The 12,666-nt window shown below is 39.3% G+C and overlaps 1 protein-coding gene across 1 annotated transcript; it reads left to right on the top strand.

Moving 5' to 3' along the window:
• Nucleotides 1-6,133: 6,133 nt before the first annotated feature.
• On the top strand, nucleotides 6,134-11,934 carry Tex12 (testis expressed 12). Its single transcript, XM_004666420.2, has 5 exons — nucleotides 6,134-6,207; nucleotides 8,148-8,226; nucleotides 9,888-9,984; nucleotides 10,230-10,281; nucleotides 11,779-11,934. Exons 2-5 carry the CDS (start codon nucleotides 8,164-8,166, stop codon nucleotides 11,921-11,923), a joined length of 357 nt encoding a protein of 118 aa, XP_004666477.2. The 5' UTR covers nucleotides 6,134-6,207; nucleotides 8,148-8,163; the 3' UTR covers nucleotides 11,924-11,934.
• Nucleotides 11,935-12,666: the final 732 nt, after the last annotated feature.

Raw genomic sequence — 12,666 nt, 5'->3', positions numbered from 1 at the left:
TGCGCAGGTCCTTGGGTGGGAGTAGCAGAGTGTGGTATCAATCTCCTATGACCTTGGTGGTCTGAGGCAGGCTGCTACAGCTTATGGTGCAGGCTACTAAGGCTTATAGTGTGGGCTATTAAGGCTTATGGTGCAGGCTATTAAGGCTTATGGTGTAGGCTATTTACAGAAACCAAATAAGTGGTTCACTTTATTACTTATTTTCCATGTTTGAGGGCTATCTCATGTCCTTTTTACCTAGTTTTATATTAGGAGCGGGCTCTGATATAATGAGAAGAGGGATTCTTTACTTGCTTTTAACAGAGAGTAAAGCCTGGAGTTTGAGGTATGCAGGGGCCCGCTTAAGCTCCCTTTGGAGCGTGATAGTATTTCTGGGCTTCTGAATTCTTGGGCCTTTCAGACCATCCTGAGACTACATAGTGAATTCCAGGTCAGCCTGGGCTAGAGTGAGACCCTACCTTGAAAACAAACAAACAAACAAAAATCAATTTATGAGGCAGAGATAGGAGGATATCTGTGAGTTTCAGGCCAGCCTGGGCTACAGTGAGACTCTACCTTGAAAATCCAAATAAAGGTAATAATAAATGTATGAGAATACACCTGCTTAGTCAACTAGAAGCATCTTTTCTCACACCAGTCTGTCTTGAGACTTCAGCACACTGGAGTAATTTCTACAATATAATTATTGTACCTAATATATTTCTAAAATACAGACTTAAAAAAAATTTTTATAAGCATTTTCCATGATTATAAAAAAACCCCATGGTAATCCCCCCCCCACTTTCCCCTTTGAAATTCCATTATCCATCATATTACCTCCCCATCACAATCATTGTACTTACTTATATACAATATCAACCTATTAAGTACCCTCCTCCCTTCCTTTATACAAACTTTTTTGAAAGACACGTTTTACATAATATTTTCTTTCTTCTCCTTTAAAAAAATATTTTTATTTATTTGCAAGCAGATAGAGAGGGAGGGAGAGAGAGAAGGGAGAGAGAATGGGCATGCCAGAGTGTGCAGCTATTGCAAACGAACTCCAGATGCATGTGCCAGGCATGGTGGCACATGCTTTTAATCCCAGCACAAAGTGGCATTTGTTTCCCTGGTGTACACATACACATATATGTGAACACACATGCACAAACACACACATATGCAAATAAATTTTTTTCAGAGAGATAAAGAGGCAGAAAGGGAAAGAGAGAGAGAGAGGGAGGGGGAGAGAATGGGCACGTCAGGGCCTTTTAGCTGCTGTGAATGAACTCCAGACACGTAGGTCCCCTTGTGTGCATGTATGACATTATATGCTTGCCTCACTGTGCATCTGGCTATGTGGGATCTGGAGATTCCAACATGTGTTCTTAGGCTTCACAGGCAAGTGCCTTAACCACTAAACCATTTCTCCAGTCTTAAATAAACTTTTTTCAAGGTAGTGTCTCACTGTAGCTCAGGCTGACCTGGAATTCACTATATAGTCTCAGGATGGCCTTGAATTTATGGTGATTCTCCTACCTCTGCCTCCCAAATGCTGGGATTAAAGGCATGTGCCACCAAGCCCGGTTCTAAATTAAAAAAAAAAAAAAAAAAATATATATATATATATATATATATATATATATATATATATATATATATATATATATATATATATATTAGGCTTTGCAGACAAGTACCTTAACCACTGAGTCCAAACCCAGAACCCCCACCTTTGTTTTTTGTGAGGTAGGGCCTTGCCCAGGTTGACCTGTAATTCACTATGTTGTCTCAGGGTGGCCTTGAACTCACAGAGATCCTCCTATCTCTGCCTCCTGAGTGCTGGGATTAAAAGGCATGTGTTCTTCTTTTTTGTTTCTTTTTTCTTTTCTGTTCTTAAAACTTTTTATATTAATGTCTTCCATAATTATAGACAATAAACCATGATTTTTTTTTTTTTGAGGTAGTGTCTCACTCTAGCACTCATTCTGTAGTTCCAGGATGGCTTTGAATTTACAGTGATCCTCCTACCTCTACCTCCCAAGTGCTGGTACTAAAGGCATGCCATTAGACTCACCTGACAAAAGCATGTTTTGATCCTCTTGCCTCCAACTCTTCAGTAATTTCCTGCCATTGCATGCCACTACAATGGGCAAAACTGTGTTTTGAATGCCAATAAAATGTCTCTCTTTGGGGCTGGAGAGATGGCTTACTGGTTAAGGTGTTTCCCTGAAAAGTCAAAGGACCCAGGTTCAACTCCCCAGGACCCACAAAGTGGTGCATGCATCTGGAGTTCATTTGCAGCAGCTGGAGGCCCTGGCATGCCTATTCTCTATCTGCCTCTTTCACTCTCCCCCTTTCCCCTCTCTCTCTCAGATAAAATAAATAAAAAGTACAGACTGGAGAGATGGCTTAGCGGTTAAGCGCTTGCCTGTGAAGCCTATGGACCCCAGTTGGAGGCCCGATTGCCCAGGACCCATGTTAGCCAGGTGCACGCGTCTGAAGTTCATTTGCAGCGGCGGGAGGCCCTGGCGTGCCCATTCTCTCTCCTTCTCTATCTGCCTCTTTCTCTCTCTGCCTGTCACTCTCAAATAGATAAATAAAAATGAACAACAACAAAAATTTTTTAAATGATGTCTCTCTCTTTGTAAGTCTAAAGGCACTTCAAACTTGGCCTCTTACCTTTTTTAAAAAATGCACTCAGCCTTGAAGGGAGATTGATGCTCAGGTTGGAGCTGGTGCACTTTTTTTTCTTAAATTTATATATATTTTTTATATATTGTATATCAGAGGGAGAGAGAGAGAGAGAGAAAGAAGAGAACCAGGGCCTTCTGCTGCCTTAAATGAGCTCCAGACACATGCACTCACCATCTTGTGCATTAGACTTTATGTTAGTACTGGGGAATTGAACCCAGGCTGTCAGGCTTTGCAAACAAGCACCTTTAGCCACTAAGTCATCTCTCTAGACCTTAAAAAATATATATTAATATATAAACATATATTAATATATAAATATATATAAATATATAAATATATATAATTTATTTTTAGAAAGTGAGCAGACAGAGAGAGAGAGAAATGGTGTAACAGGGCCTCAGCCACTGCAATGGATTGCCAGATGCTTGCACCACCTAGTGGGCATGTGGGACGTTGTGCTTGCCTCACCTTTTGTGCACTCGCTTACATGGGATCTGGAGAGATAGAACATGGGTCCTTAAGCTTTGCATGCAAGCTCCTTAACTACTAAGCCAGCCATCTCTCCAGCTCACTTAAGTATGTTTTTTAATTTTTTAATTTATTTGCATATGCATGCATGTGTGTGTTTGTGCATTTATGTGCGTGTGTATGTGTATGGCACACCAGGGCCTCTTTTCATTGCAAAAAAAAATGCCACACACTTGCACTGCTTTTTGCTTATGTGGGTTGGGAATTGAACTGGGTCAGCATGCTTTGCAAGCCAGCACCTTTAATTGCTGAGCCATCCTGGCCCTTTTTGTAGATTTTCTTTATTCCATTTTATGAATTTTTTTGTTGTTGTTTTGAGGTAGTGTCACACTTTAGATCAGGCTGACCTGGAATTCACTATATAGTCTCAGGTTGGACTTGAACTCATAGTGATTCTCCTATCTCTGCCTCCCAAGTGCTGGGATTCAAAGCCCATGCCTAGCCCATGTTATGACTTAATTCAGGATTTCTATCTCCTAAACTCAATATGATATCAAATGATAGTTGATAGAGGACATATTTACTTCTCAGTGAAACAGAACAGTCCATTTCCATAAAAATTTCTTTTTTTTTGAGGTAGGGTTTCACTCTAGCCCAGGTTGACCTGGAATTCACTATGTAGTCATAGGGTGGCCTTGAACTCATGGTGATCCTCCTACCTCTACCTCCTGAGTGCTGGGATTAAAAAAAAATTCCCTTTATTTTCTATACCAGATGTAAGTCACAATATATGCCATTAGAATTTTATCAAGTAAATTTTCATATTTTTTGACAGAAAATAGATTTTGCTATCTTGTAATATCTAGTGATGAAATGTTCTGTTCCTGGAATGGTAGCAAAGTTCTGAGTTAAAATATATGAAATATGATTTAGGAAAATTGTTTTGAGAGCTTATATTCAACTCATTGAAATTGTCCTCTAAAATGTTTTTTTTTTTTTTTTTCTAGGCAGAGTCTCACTGTAGCCAGGGCTGACTTGAAACTCACTATGTAGTCTCAGGGTAGCCTTGAACTCACAGCAATCCTCCTACCTCAGCCTCCTGAGTGCTGGGACTAAAGGCATGCAACATCACACCCTGATTAAAATGTAACTTTTTTTAAAGAAAGAAAATAGTTTTATTGGGTGCACTGCGGGGGGGGGGGGGGAGTAGATAGTAACAAAAATACTGCCTACAACTTAAAATGTTACTTTTAAAGAGCAGAGTGCAAATATTAGAGCCTTGAAAATAACAGAAACAAATTTTGTTAGGAATTTTTTTCTGAAATGCCTTTGTCACCAAGTAAATTAGCAAGATATTTTTTTTCCAGTACAGAAATGATATGAAAACAGAGGAGTTCTAAAGTTAGGAAACAAAATGCTTATGTAAGCAGGTAGTTTTTACTTTTTAAAAGGGGTTAGGGTTTTCATTTCCTAAAGTCATGAAAACATGTCCAGAGCAATGATACACACAAAATTTATATGCGAGAAAGAATGAGAGCGAGAGCGAGAGTGAGCGAGCGAGAGAGACAGAGAGAGAGAGACAGAGAAAGAGAGAGAGAATGAAGCATCAGGGCCTCTAGTCACTACAAACTCCAGAAGCTTGTGCCCCTTGTGCAGCTGGCTTATGTGGGTACTGGGGAATTGATCCTGAGTCCTTAGGCTTTGCAGGCCAGTGCCTTAGCCATTAAGCTATCTCTCCAGCCCCACTACCTAATCTTGATGCTGACATTTAAATCAGCAAAATGAAAAACAAAGGCACGTGTTAAATATAGTTTATTAAGGTGTAAGATTGTGCACTGGAGCTCATGGAGGCAAATTACTGACCTTTGCTTTACGAGGTGCTATACCTGTATTTTTTTTTTTTTTTCATATGCACTGACTGGACATACATTTAGAATGTCTGCCTGTAAAACTGCTGGTAAAAGCCTTCATAAGGAAGCACCCAATAAAGCTACTCACAACTATGAGAGCCATGTGTATTACAACACACCTTTTTAAAGGCTAAATGTACCAACACATCCAGAAAGGTCTTTTCTTCTTCTTTTTTTTAGGAGGGTCTCACTTTAGTTCAGGTTGACCTGGAACTTATGGTTCCAGGCTGGCCTCGAACTCACAGAGATCCTCCTACCTCTGCCTCCTGAGTGCTGAGATTAAAAAGTGTTGCATCAATATACGCCTGGCCAGACAGGTATTTTCTTTTTTCTTTTTTGGTTTTTGGAGGTAGGGTTTCAGAAAGGCATTTTCTTAAAAGGTGTGATTCTTAAAGTTTGCACCAAGGACAAAGGGGGCACTGGTGGGGCCTGTGGATGTGACACCTCCTTTGCGGTCCCAGAGGACGGATGGTTTAAATTCTTCTGGCAAACACACCATGTGGAATTGGCGTAGTTTAACGTGTGAGCAGGAGGCACCAGTAGTATTTCGTTCTCGTGTGTGTCGGTTCACACGCTGTCCTGGAATTCAGTATGTAGTTGACTTCTCTCTCTTTTAATTTAAGAGCGACAGACAGAGAAAGAGGCAGATAGAGAAAGGAAAGAATGGGCGCGCCAGGGCCTCCAGCCACAGTAAACGAACTCCAGATGCGTGCGCCCCCTTGTGCATCTGGCTAACGTGAGTCCTGGGGAATCCGGCCTCGAACCGGGGTCCTTAGGCTTCACAGGCAAGCGCTTAACCGCTAAGCCATCTCTCCAGCCCTCTTTTTTCCTCTGCACAGGACTTCAGTTTTTCCTCCTCCGCACGCGGTGCGTGGGAACTTTTGCTTCCGGAACACTCCGGTGGCGAGCGAGAGGCACGCGGAAGAAGGCCACGAGGTCTACCGGCCCCTGCAGGCTGCGCGGCCGTCACGTGACCGCGCGCTGCCTGCCGGGAGGGAGCCGCGCGCCGCCCGCAGCCCGCCCGAGCCGCTGCGCGTCGCGTCGTCGGAGCGCGAGCGTGGCCGCCAGCGCCCAGCGCCTCTGCTGACCGGGCAGGCCGCTCCGCCACCGCCGCCCCCGGGTGGACTGACCTGCGCTTGCTCGGGCTGCACAGGTGAGCGCGGCCTTCTTAGTTTATCGTGGGCTCGAAGCACAACCCAGGAAGGGAAGGTGAGGTCAGAGACGCGACAAAAACCGAGGCAAGTGGCATGGCGGGAGGAGCCGACATTGCCTCGTGAAGAACGGGAGAAAACAGTTGTAGCGCAGCCCTGAGGTGCCAGCACTTGGGAGGCTGAGACGCGAGGATGGCTGTGAGCTCTAGGTTAGCCTGGGCTGTACGGTGAGACTCTGTCTCACAGCCAAACAGAAAACCCAGTAACCAGAGCAGAGCGCGGTTCCCTCAGACTGCCTAGCGGAAGTCCGGCTGCGACAGGGGTTTCCACAGGACGAGGACCAGCCTGCTGACCTTCCCGACCTGACCCGGTGAAGCTGGGGGCCTTGCTAGTGATGGAGAAAACGGGTTCGTTTTACAGAGACAGAATGATCCAACTAGGAAAGGGGTCTTCATTTATTTATTTTTATTTTTATTTATTATTAATAATAATTATTATTATTATTTTGGTTTTTCAAGGTAGGGTCTCTCTCTAGCCCATGCTCACCTGGAATTCACTATGTAGTTTGAGGGTGGCCTTGAACTCACGGTGATACACCTTCCTGTGCCTCCCAAGTGCTGGGATTAAAGCATGAGCCACCATGTCTGGCAAAAGTTTTTATTTGATGTGTGTGTACATTTTGTTACTTTGTGAAAGGAGTGACACGGTAGGGGAGGACAGTTTCCTATTGGCTTCTCTGAAGCATTTTTCTAAGGCAAAGTCAAAATTGCTGTGCATGTGCAGTATTGTCTGACTACTACCATTATAGCATTTAAACTTATATACTTTAAAGGTATTTGCAGGAATGGAAATTTACTAAACAAACATCTTTACATTTTTATACACTTGCTGCCATATGGATATTATATATATACACCCAATAATACTAGTTCAATCCAGCATAGTTAAAAAAATTTGATAATGTAAGGTTTCCTATCTCTAAAACATATTAAACATATTAAAACATCCTTTTAAATTCTAGTACTTTTTTAAGTTTTAATTTAAAATTACAAACTCTTAAAAAAAAAGCTTCAGAATTTATAGAAAAGCAATCTGATGCTATAGTTTGGTTACAGAAAAACAGTACAGCCAGCCTCAGACTAGCAGAATGAGGAGATCTTGTTTCTGGTCCAGCTCAGTTTTACTTGTTTATACTTGATCAACTATCTGTCTCTGTTTTCTCATTAAAAAAATGAAAATGGGGTCTAGAGAGATGGCTCAGCTATTGATGGTGCTGGCAAAGTCTGACAGCCAGTTTGATTCCTTGGTACCCACATAAAGCCAGGTGCACAAAGTAGTACATGTATCTGGAGTTCATTTGTAGTGGCAAGAAGCCCTGGTCTGTCCATTCCTCCACTTCCTCTCCTCCTCTCCCTTCTCCTTTCCTCTTTCTCCTCCTTCCCCCTTTCTCTTTCTCTTCTCTTCCTCTCTGCTTACAAATGAATAAAATATTTAAAAAAGTGAGATTGTAGGAGATAAGATCTATCTTAATATTAGGATTTTATGAAAGTAGAAGAACCTTAAATGACCTACTCCTGAAACATGACAAATGGCAAAGAGATTAGATTGGCTGATTGTATGTAAGGGCGTAGTTGAAAATGAAGGGAATAGTAGATTGGCCCAGATGATGGAGAACCTTGGGTGCTATATGATAGAACTTGAACTTACCTTACCTGTAAGGTTTTTGAGTGACAAGAATACTGTAATCAAAACTTTGAAAGATTTCACAGCCAACAGTTAGTTGATAGGATGAGTTAGAGAAGGAAGAAATTAAGAGTAGGTTAGTTGACAGTTTATGAGATCCTAAACTACTAGCAGCATTGGGAGTAGAAAAAGAAAAGGATTCAAGACAGCTGTAATGTGAAATTTTCCTAACTTTGACATTACTCTCTAAACTTTTTAGGGTGTGCCTCCAAAGTATGATGGCAAATCATCTTGTAAAATCTGATTCTAGAAATTGTAAGAGACCAAGAGAAGTGGAGGTAAGTTTTATGTTCCTGTAGCTTTTTGTTTTGTTTTTCAAGGTAGGGTTTCACTCTAGCCCAGGCTGACCTGGAATTCACTATGTAGTCTTAGGGTGGCCACCATGCCCAGCAGGAGCTTTTTAAATTGTAGTTTTACACACTTTCAAGTTTCTTCCCTTTAAGAATATGCTACTGTCTACCTGGGTACTAGAATGAGACCCTACTTCAAAAAGAAAGAAAAGAATGTGTTACTGATAAATGAAATTTAATATTTTCATATTAACTGAACTAAGATTTTGCTAGCAGAAACTATAGACTCTAGTTGCTTTTTAAAAAATGTTTTATTTTTATTTATTTATTTGAGAGAGAGAAAGAGGGAGGGGGAAGAGAGATAAAATGAATATGGGTGCGGCAGGGCCTCCAGCCATTGCAAATGAACTCCAGATGCTTGCACCACCTTGTGTGCATCTGCCTTATGTGGTTCCTGGGGAATTGAACCTAGGTCCTTTGGCTTTGCAGGCAAGTGCCTTAACTGCTAAGTCATATCTCCAGCTCTGACTCCAGTTGGTTTTTCACTAAGTTCAGACCTCTAAGAAACTAACTGGAGACTTATTTTTGGTAATGTGATCTAGAAATGTAACAGAAGTGAGTCTATGCCTTTTTGATGCATAGGACTTTGCATACATAATTATTTGCTAGGATAAGTATGATTCTTTGGTACTGTAGGTATAGATATTTAAAAATAATCGATCTGTTGCATTTGGGGTATTATTTTATACTTTAAATATTTTATTATATTGGAAACTTTTACAAGCATTTGGCCTTTGTCTAAATTACAGTTGCTGTGTTACTATGAAAACATCTAGGGGTTCAAGATACAAAACTTCATTAAGAGATTAAATCCATTTTTCAAAAATAAATGTAGTATTATTTTATATTTTTATTTATTTGAGAGAGAACGTGAAAACACAAATGCCAGGGCCTCTTGCTACTGCAAACAAACTCCAGACACATGTACCACTTTGTGTGTCTACTTTAGGTGGGTATAGGTGAATAGAACCTGGGTTGGCAGGTTTTGTAAGCAAACTACTTTAATCACTGAACTATATTTCTAGTCCAAAACTTAGTATTTTGAGCAAGATTCTTCTTGTATCTACAAGTTTCCTTGGTAACATTTTCTAAGTACCTTTTTTTGTTGTTTGTTTTTTTGAGGCAGGGTTTCACTGTACCCCAGGCTGACCTGGAATTTACTATGTAGTCTCAAGGTGGCCTCTGAACTCACAGCAATCCTCCTACTTCTACCTCCTGAGTGCTGGGATTAAAGGAATGTACCACCATGCCTGGCTCTCCCTTGATAACATTTTAAATGGCTAGAATGTAACTTTTTGCATGTCTCCCTTTTTTTTTTTTTTCTGAAAAAGTACATATGTTTAGATTTTTTTCAGTGCTGGGAACTAACTAATTCAGTGTTCTCCCCTGAGTTCAATCCCCAACTCTTAAGTTTCATTTTTTTCTCCTTGAGGTACTAGGGATTGAACTCAGGGCCTTGAGCATGTTAGACAGGCATGTGTTAAATCATTCATGTGTCTAGCCTCTCTGAAAAACATTCAGTTTGCTCTCTTAATAAGCAGAATGCATGTGCTGACCATATACCTGTTTTCTTTACTTTCTTCTATTAGACTCAAGTACCAGATAGTCCACAGCTATCCTCTCATGGAAAATTGGACTCATCTTTTTCTGAATGTTCTCCAGAATCCCTGGAGAAAGACTTGAGTGGTGATGTATAAAATACTTAAAATTATCATTTTTTTGTGTAACAAGGTCTCATGTAGCCCATCCTGGCCTCAGACTTGCTATGTAGCTGAGGATGACTTTGAATCACTTATCCTCCTGCTTCTACCTCCCAGTTGCTGGGATTATAGGTGTGCACACCACACCCAGTTAGAATATTCATGTTTTGTTCATTAATTATATCATAGAGGCTTGTTACATTTCATAACTTAGTGATTTTTTTTAAACAGATATAGGCAAGGAAATTAATCTGCTGTTATCTACATATGCAAGGACTTTAAGGTAAGTGCTTACAGTATATATTGTTGGGTCTTTGATGTTAGAAATAGTTTTTTTCTGAAAACACTATAATACGAAGTTTTAATTCCATGACTGAAAAACCTGTTCAGTAACTAAAACTTAGAAGTTTTTAAATTTTTTCTTTCTTTTTCTTTTTGGTTTTTTAAGGTAGGGTCTCACTAGCTTAGGCTGACCTGGAATTCACTGTGTAGTCTCAGGATGGCCTCAAATATGGTGATCCTCCTACTTCTGCCTCCCAAGTGCTGGGAATAAAGGCATGTGCCACCACACTTGGCAGAAGTTTTTTTTTTTTTTAAATTCTATGCCTACTCCTTATAGTAGGTTAGTTGGTTATTTTAGGGGAATAACCCCAACTTGTCCAAACATCATCTTTTTTTTTTTTTTTCTTTAGTGTTGCCAAAGCTAATACTAGAGTTGGGTATATCTTGATCTCAAATTAGATTAGAATTACCTTCCAATTTTTTTTGTAAATGCCTTTGTGAGGAAAGTACTGTTTGATGAAATTAATGATATTAGGGATTATATTAAAAATATATGTTTAACATGATATACAAACATTCATACATTTACATTTTAATGAACATATATTTGAAAGCTGAATTTAAATGTTTTATAGATATGAGATTATTATGTATTATATGTATATGTATTATAATGTAGTTTTTGAGCTGCTGGAAGTTACTATACTTAGATAATTTTAAAAATATTTTATTGTTTATTTGAGAGATAAAGAGGCAGAGAGAGAGGATGAATATGGGGGCACTGGGGCCTCTAGCTGCTGCAAACGAATTCCAGACATGTGCCATCTTGTGCATCTGGTTTTTTTGGGTCCTAGGGAATTTAACCTGGGTCCTTTGGCTTTGCAGACAAGCTCCTTAACCATTAAGTCATCTCTGCAGCCCCCAATTTTTAAACAAAATTATTGTATTTGAGGAAAGTACAGAGCCAAGGAAAGGTACCCACTTGGCTAGAGATCCCACATGGAGGGCCTGGAAAAACCATGGAAAGAAAAGAAAGTTCAAGGAGCTCCTGCCATGTAGGGAGCTGGAAGGGATAAAGGACCCATATGGATAGTAAAGGCTAGGGAGCCCTTCCTTCCACTCAACCTGCCTAGGCCTGGGCCTGGGCTATGGGCAAGGCCCAGCAAAGGTAAGAACTCACCCACACCTGGAGGTTCCCAAGTGGTCTGAATAATTTTTACAAATAAAGCTTGTGTGACTGAAAATAATTTACATAGCTTACTATGTATTTGCTGTGTTAGGAGACATTTTAAGAAGTTGAAAGTATTTGTGAGTTGCATTTTTTTGGAAGAGTATTATTAGATTAAGTTCTGTCTTGTGCAAAGCCATTTAAATGAAGAACTAACAGATACAATATAAGAAAGAACATCTCCATGATGGTATATTTAGATTTTATTTATTTTTATTATTTGATATGGAATATTTTATTTATTTTAACATCAAACTTTTTTTCTATTAGTGAGAGAGCAGCAGTAGATGCATCTTACATTGATGAGATAGATGGACTCTTCAAAGAAGCCAATACTATTGAAAACTTTCTAGTACAAAAAAGAGAGCTCCTGAAACAGAGGTTTACAATGATTGCAAATACACTGCACAGATAAAATATGTACTTAATAAGCTGAAAATGTAAACTTACTGTTGTAATGAAAGAATGACCTTTATGTTCTGAAAGTAATCTTAATTGTTAAAGAAAATGTATATCTTAAAGAAAGAGAAACACCTAAATTGTTTTCTAGATTTAAAAGGGCTGCATTCTGGTCATTAATAAGTATGTAATTCATTTGAAGGTAAAAATGTTGCACTTCATACACAAATGTAGATTATTTAAATCATATGCATATTTGTTGCTTTTTCCTTTTTTCTTAAACTTCTTAGCCTTTCATAAACTTGTGGAAGAAAACTAAATTTGATTATGCTCAAGAATACTTACAGTGATCTTCCTACCTTTGTCTTCTGAGTGCATACAAAGAAAAGTGCCTTTTGTTTTGAAATATTTTGTTTAAATAGCAGATAATTTTGTAAATAGTTTAAGAATATTTTTCTTTGTCAGTATTAGAACATTGAAACATTAAAGGTGATTTGTCCTTGTTCTTAGTATGTATTAAAACATAAATATATGCTATTGCCACTTAATAGTACCATTTGATTATTTTCACGATTAGTTTTTTTATATGTGATCAGTAAAATCTGGTTTAAAATTATTTTCTTGTGGTAAAAGTAGTACAATAAAAATCAGAAATTACTTTACTAGAATCTTGTATGTTTGGCTTTTTTAAAAAAGGCTTGTTATGTAGACCAGGCTGGTCTTGAACTCTTGACCCTCTTGCCTCAATCTCCCTAAGGT

Source organism: Jaculus jaculus, chromosome 3, assembly GCF_020740685.1.
Source record: "Jaculus jaculus isolate mJacJac1 chromosome 3, mJacJac1.mat.Y.cur, whole genome shotgun sequence".
NCBI classification, from domain to species: domain Eukaryota; kingdom Metazoa; phylum Chordata; class Mammalia; order Rodentia; family Dipodidae; genus Jaculus; species Jaculus jaculus.
This window is presented reverse-complemented; position numbering and strand designations above follow the sequence as displayed.

Coding starts and splice junctions, on each gene's coding strand:
- Tex12 (XM_004666420.2), top strand. CDS start 8,164: ATGATGGCAAATCATCTTGTAAAATCTGATTCTAGAAATTGTAAGAGA. Junction 8,227..9,887: donor AGAGACCAAGAGAAGTGGAG/GTAAGTTTTATG, acceptor TTCTTCTATTAG/ACTCAAGTACCAGATAGTCC. Junction 10,282..11,778: donor ACATATGCAAGGACTTTAAG/GTAAGTGCTTAC, acceptor TTTTTCTATTAG/TGAGAGAGCAGCAGTAGATG.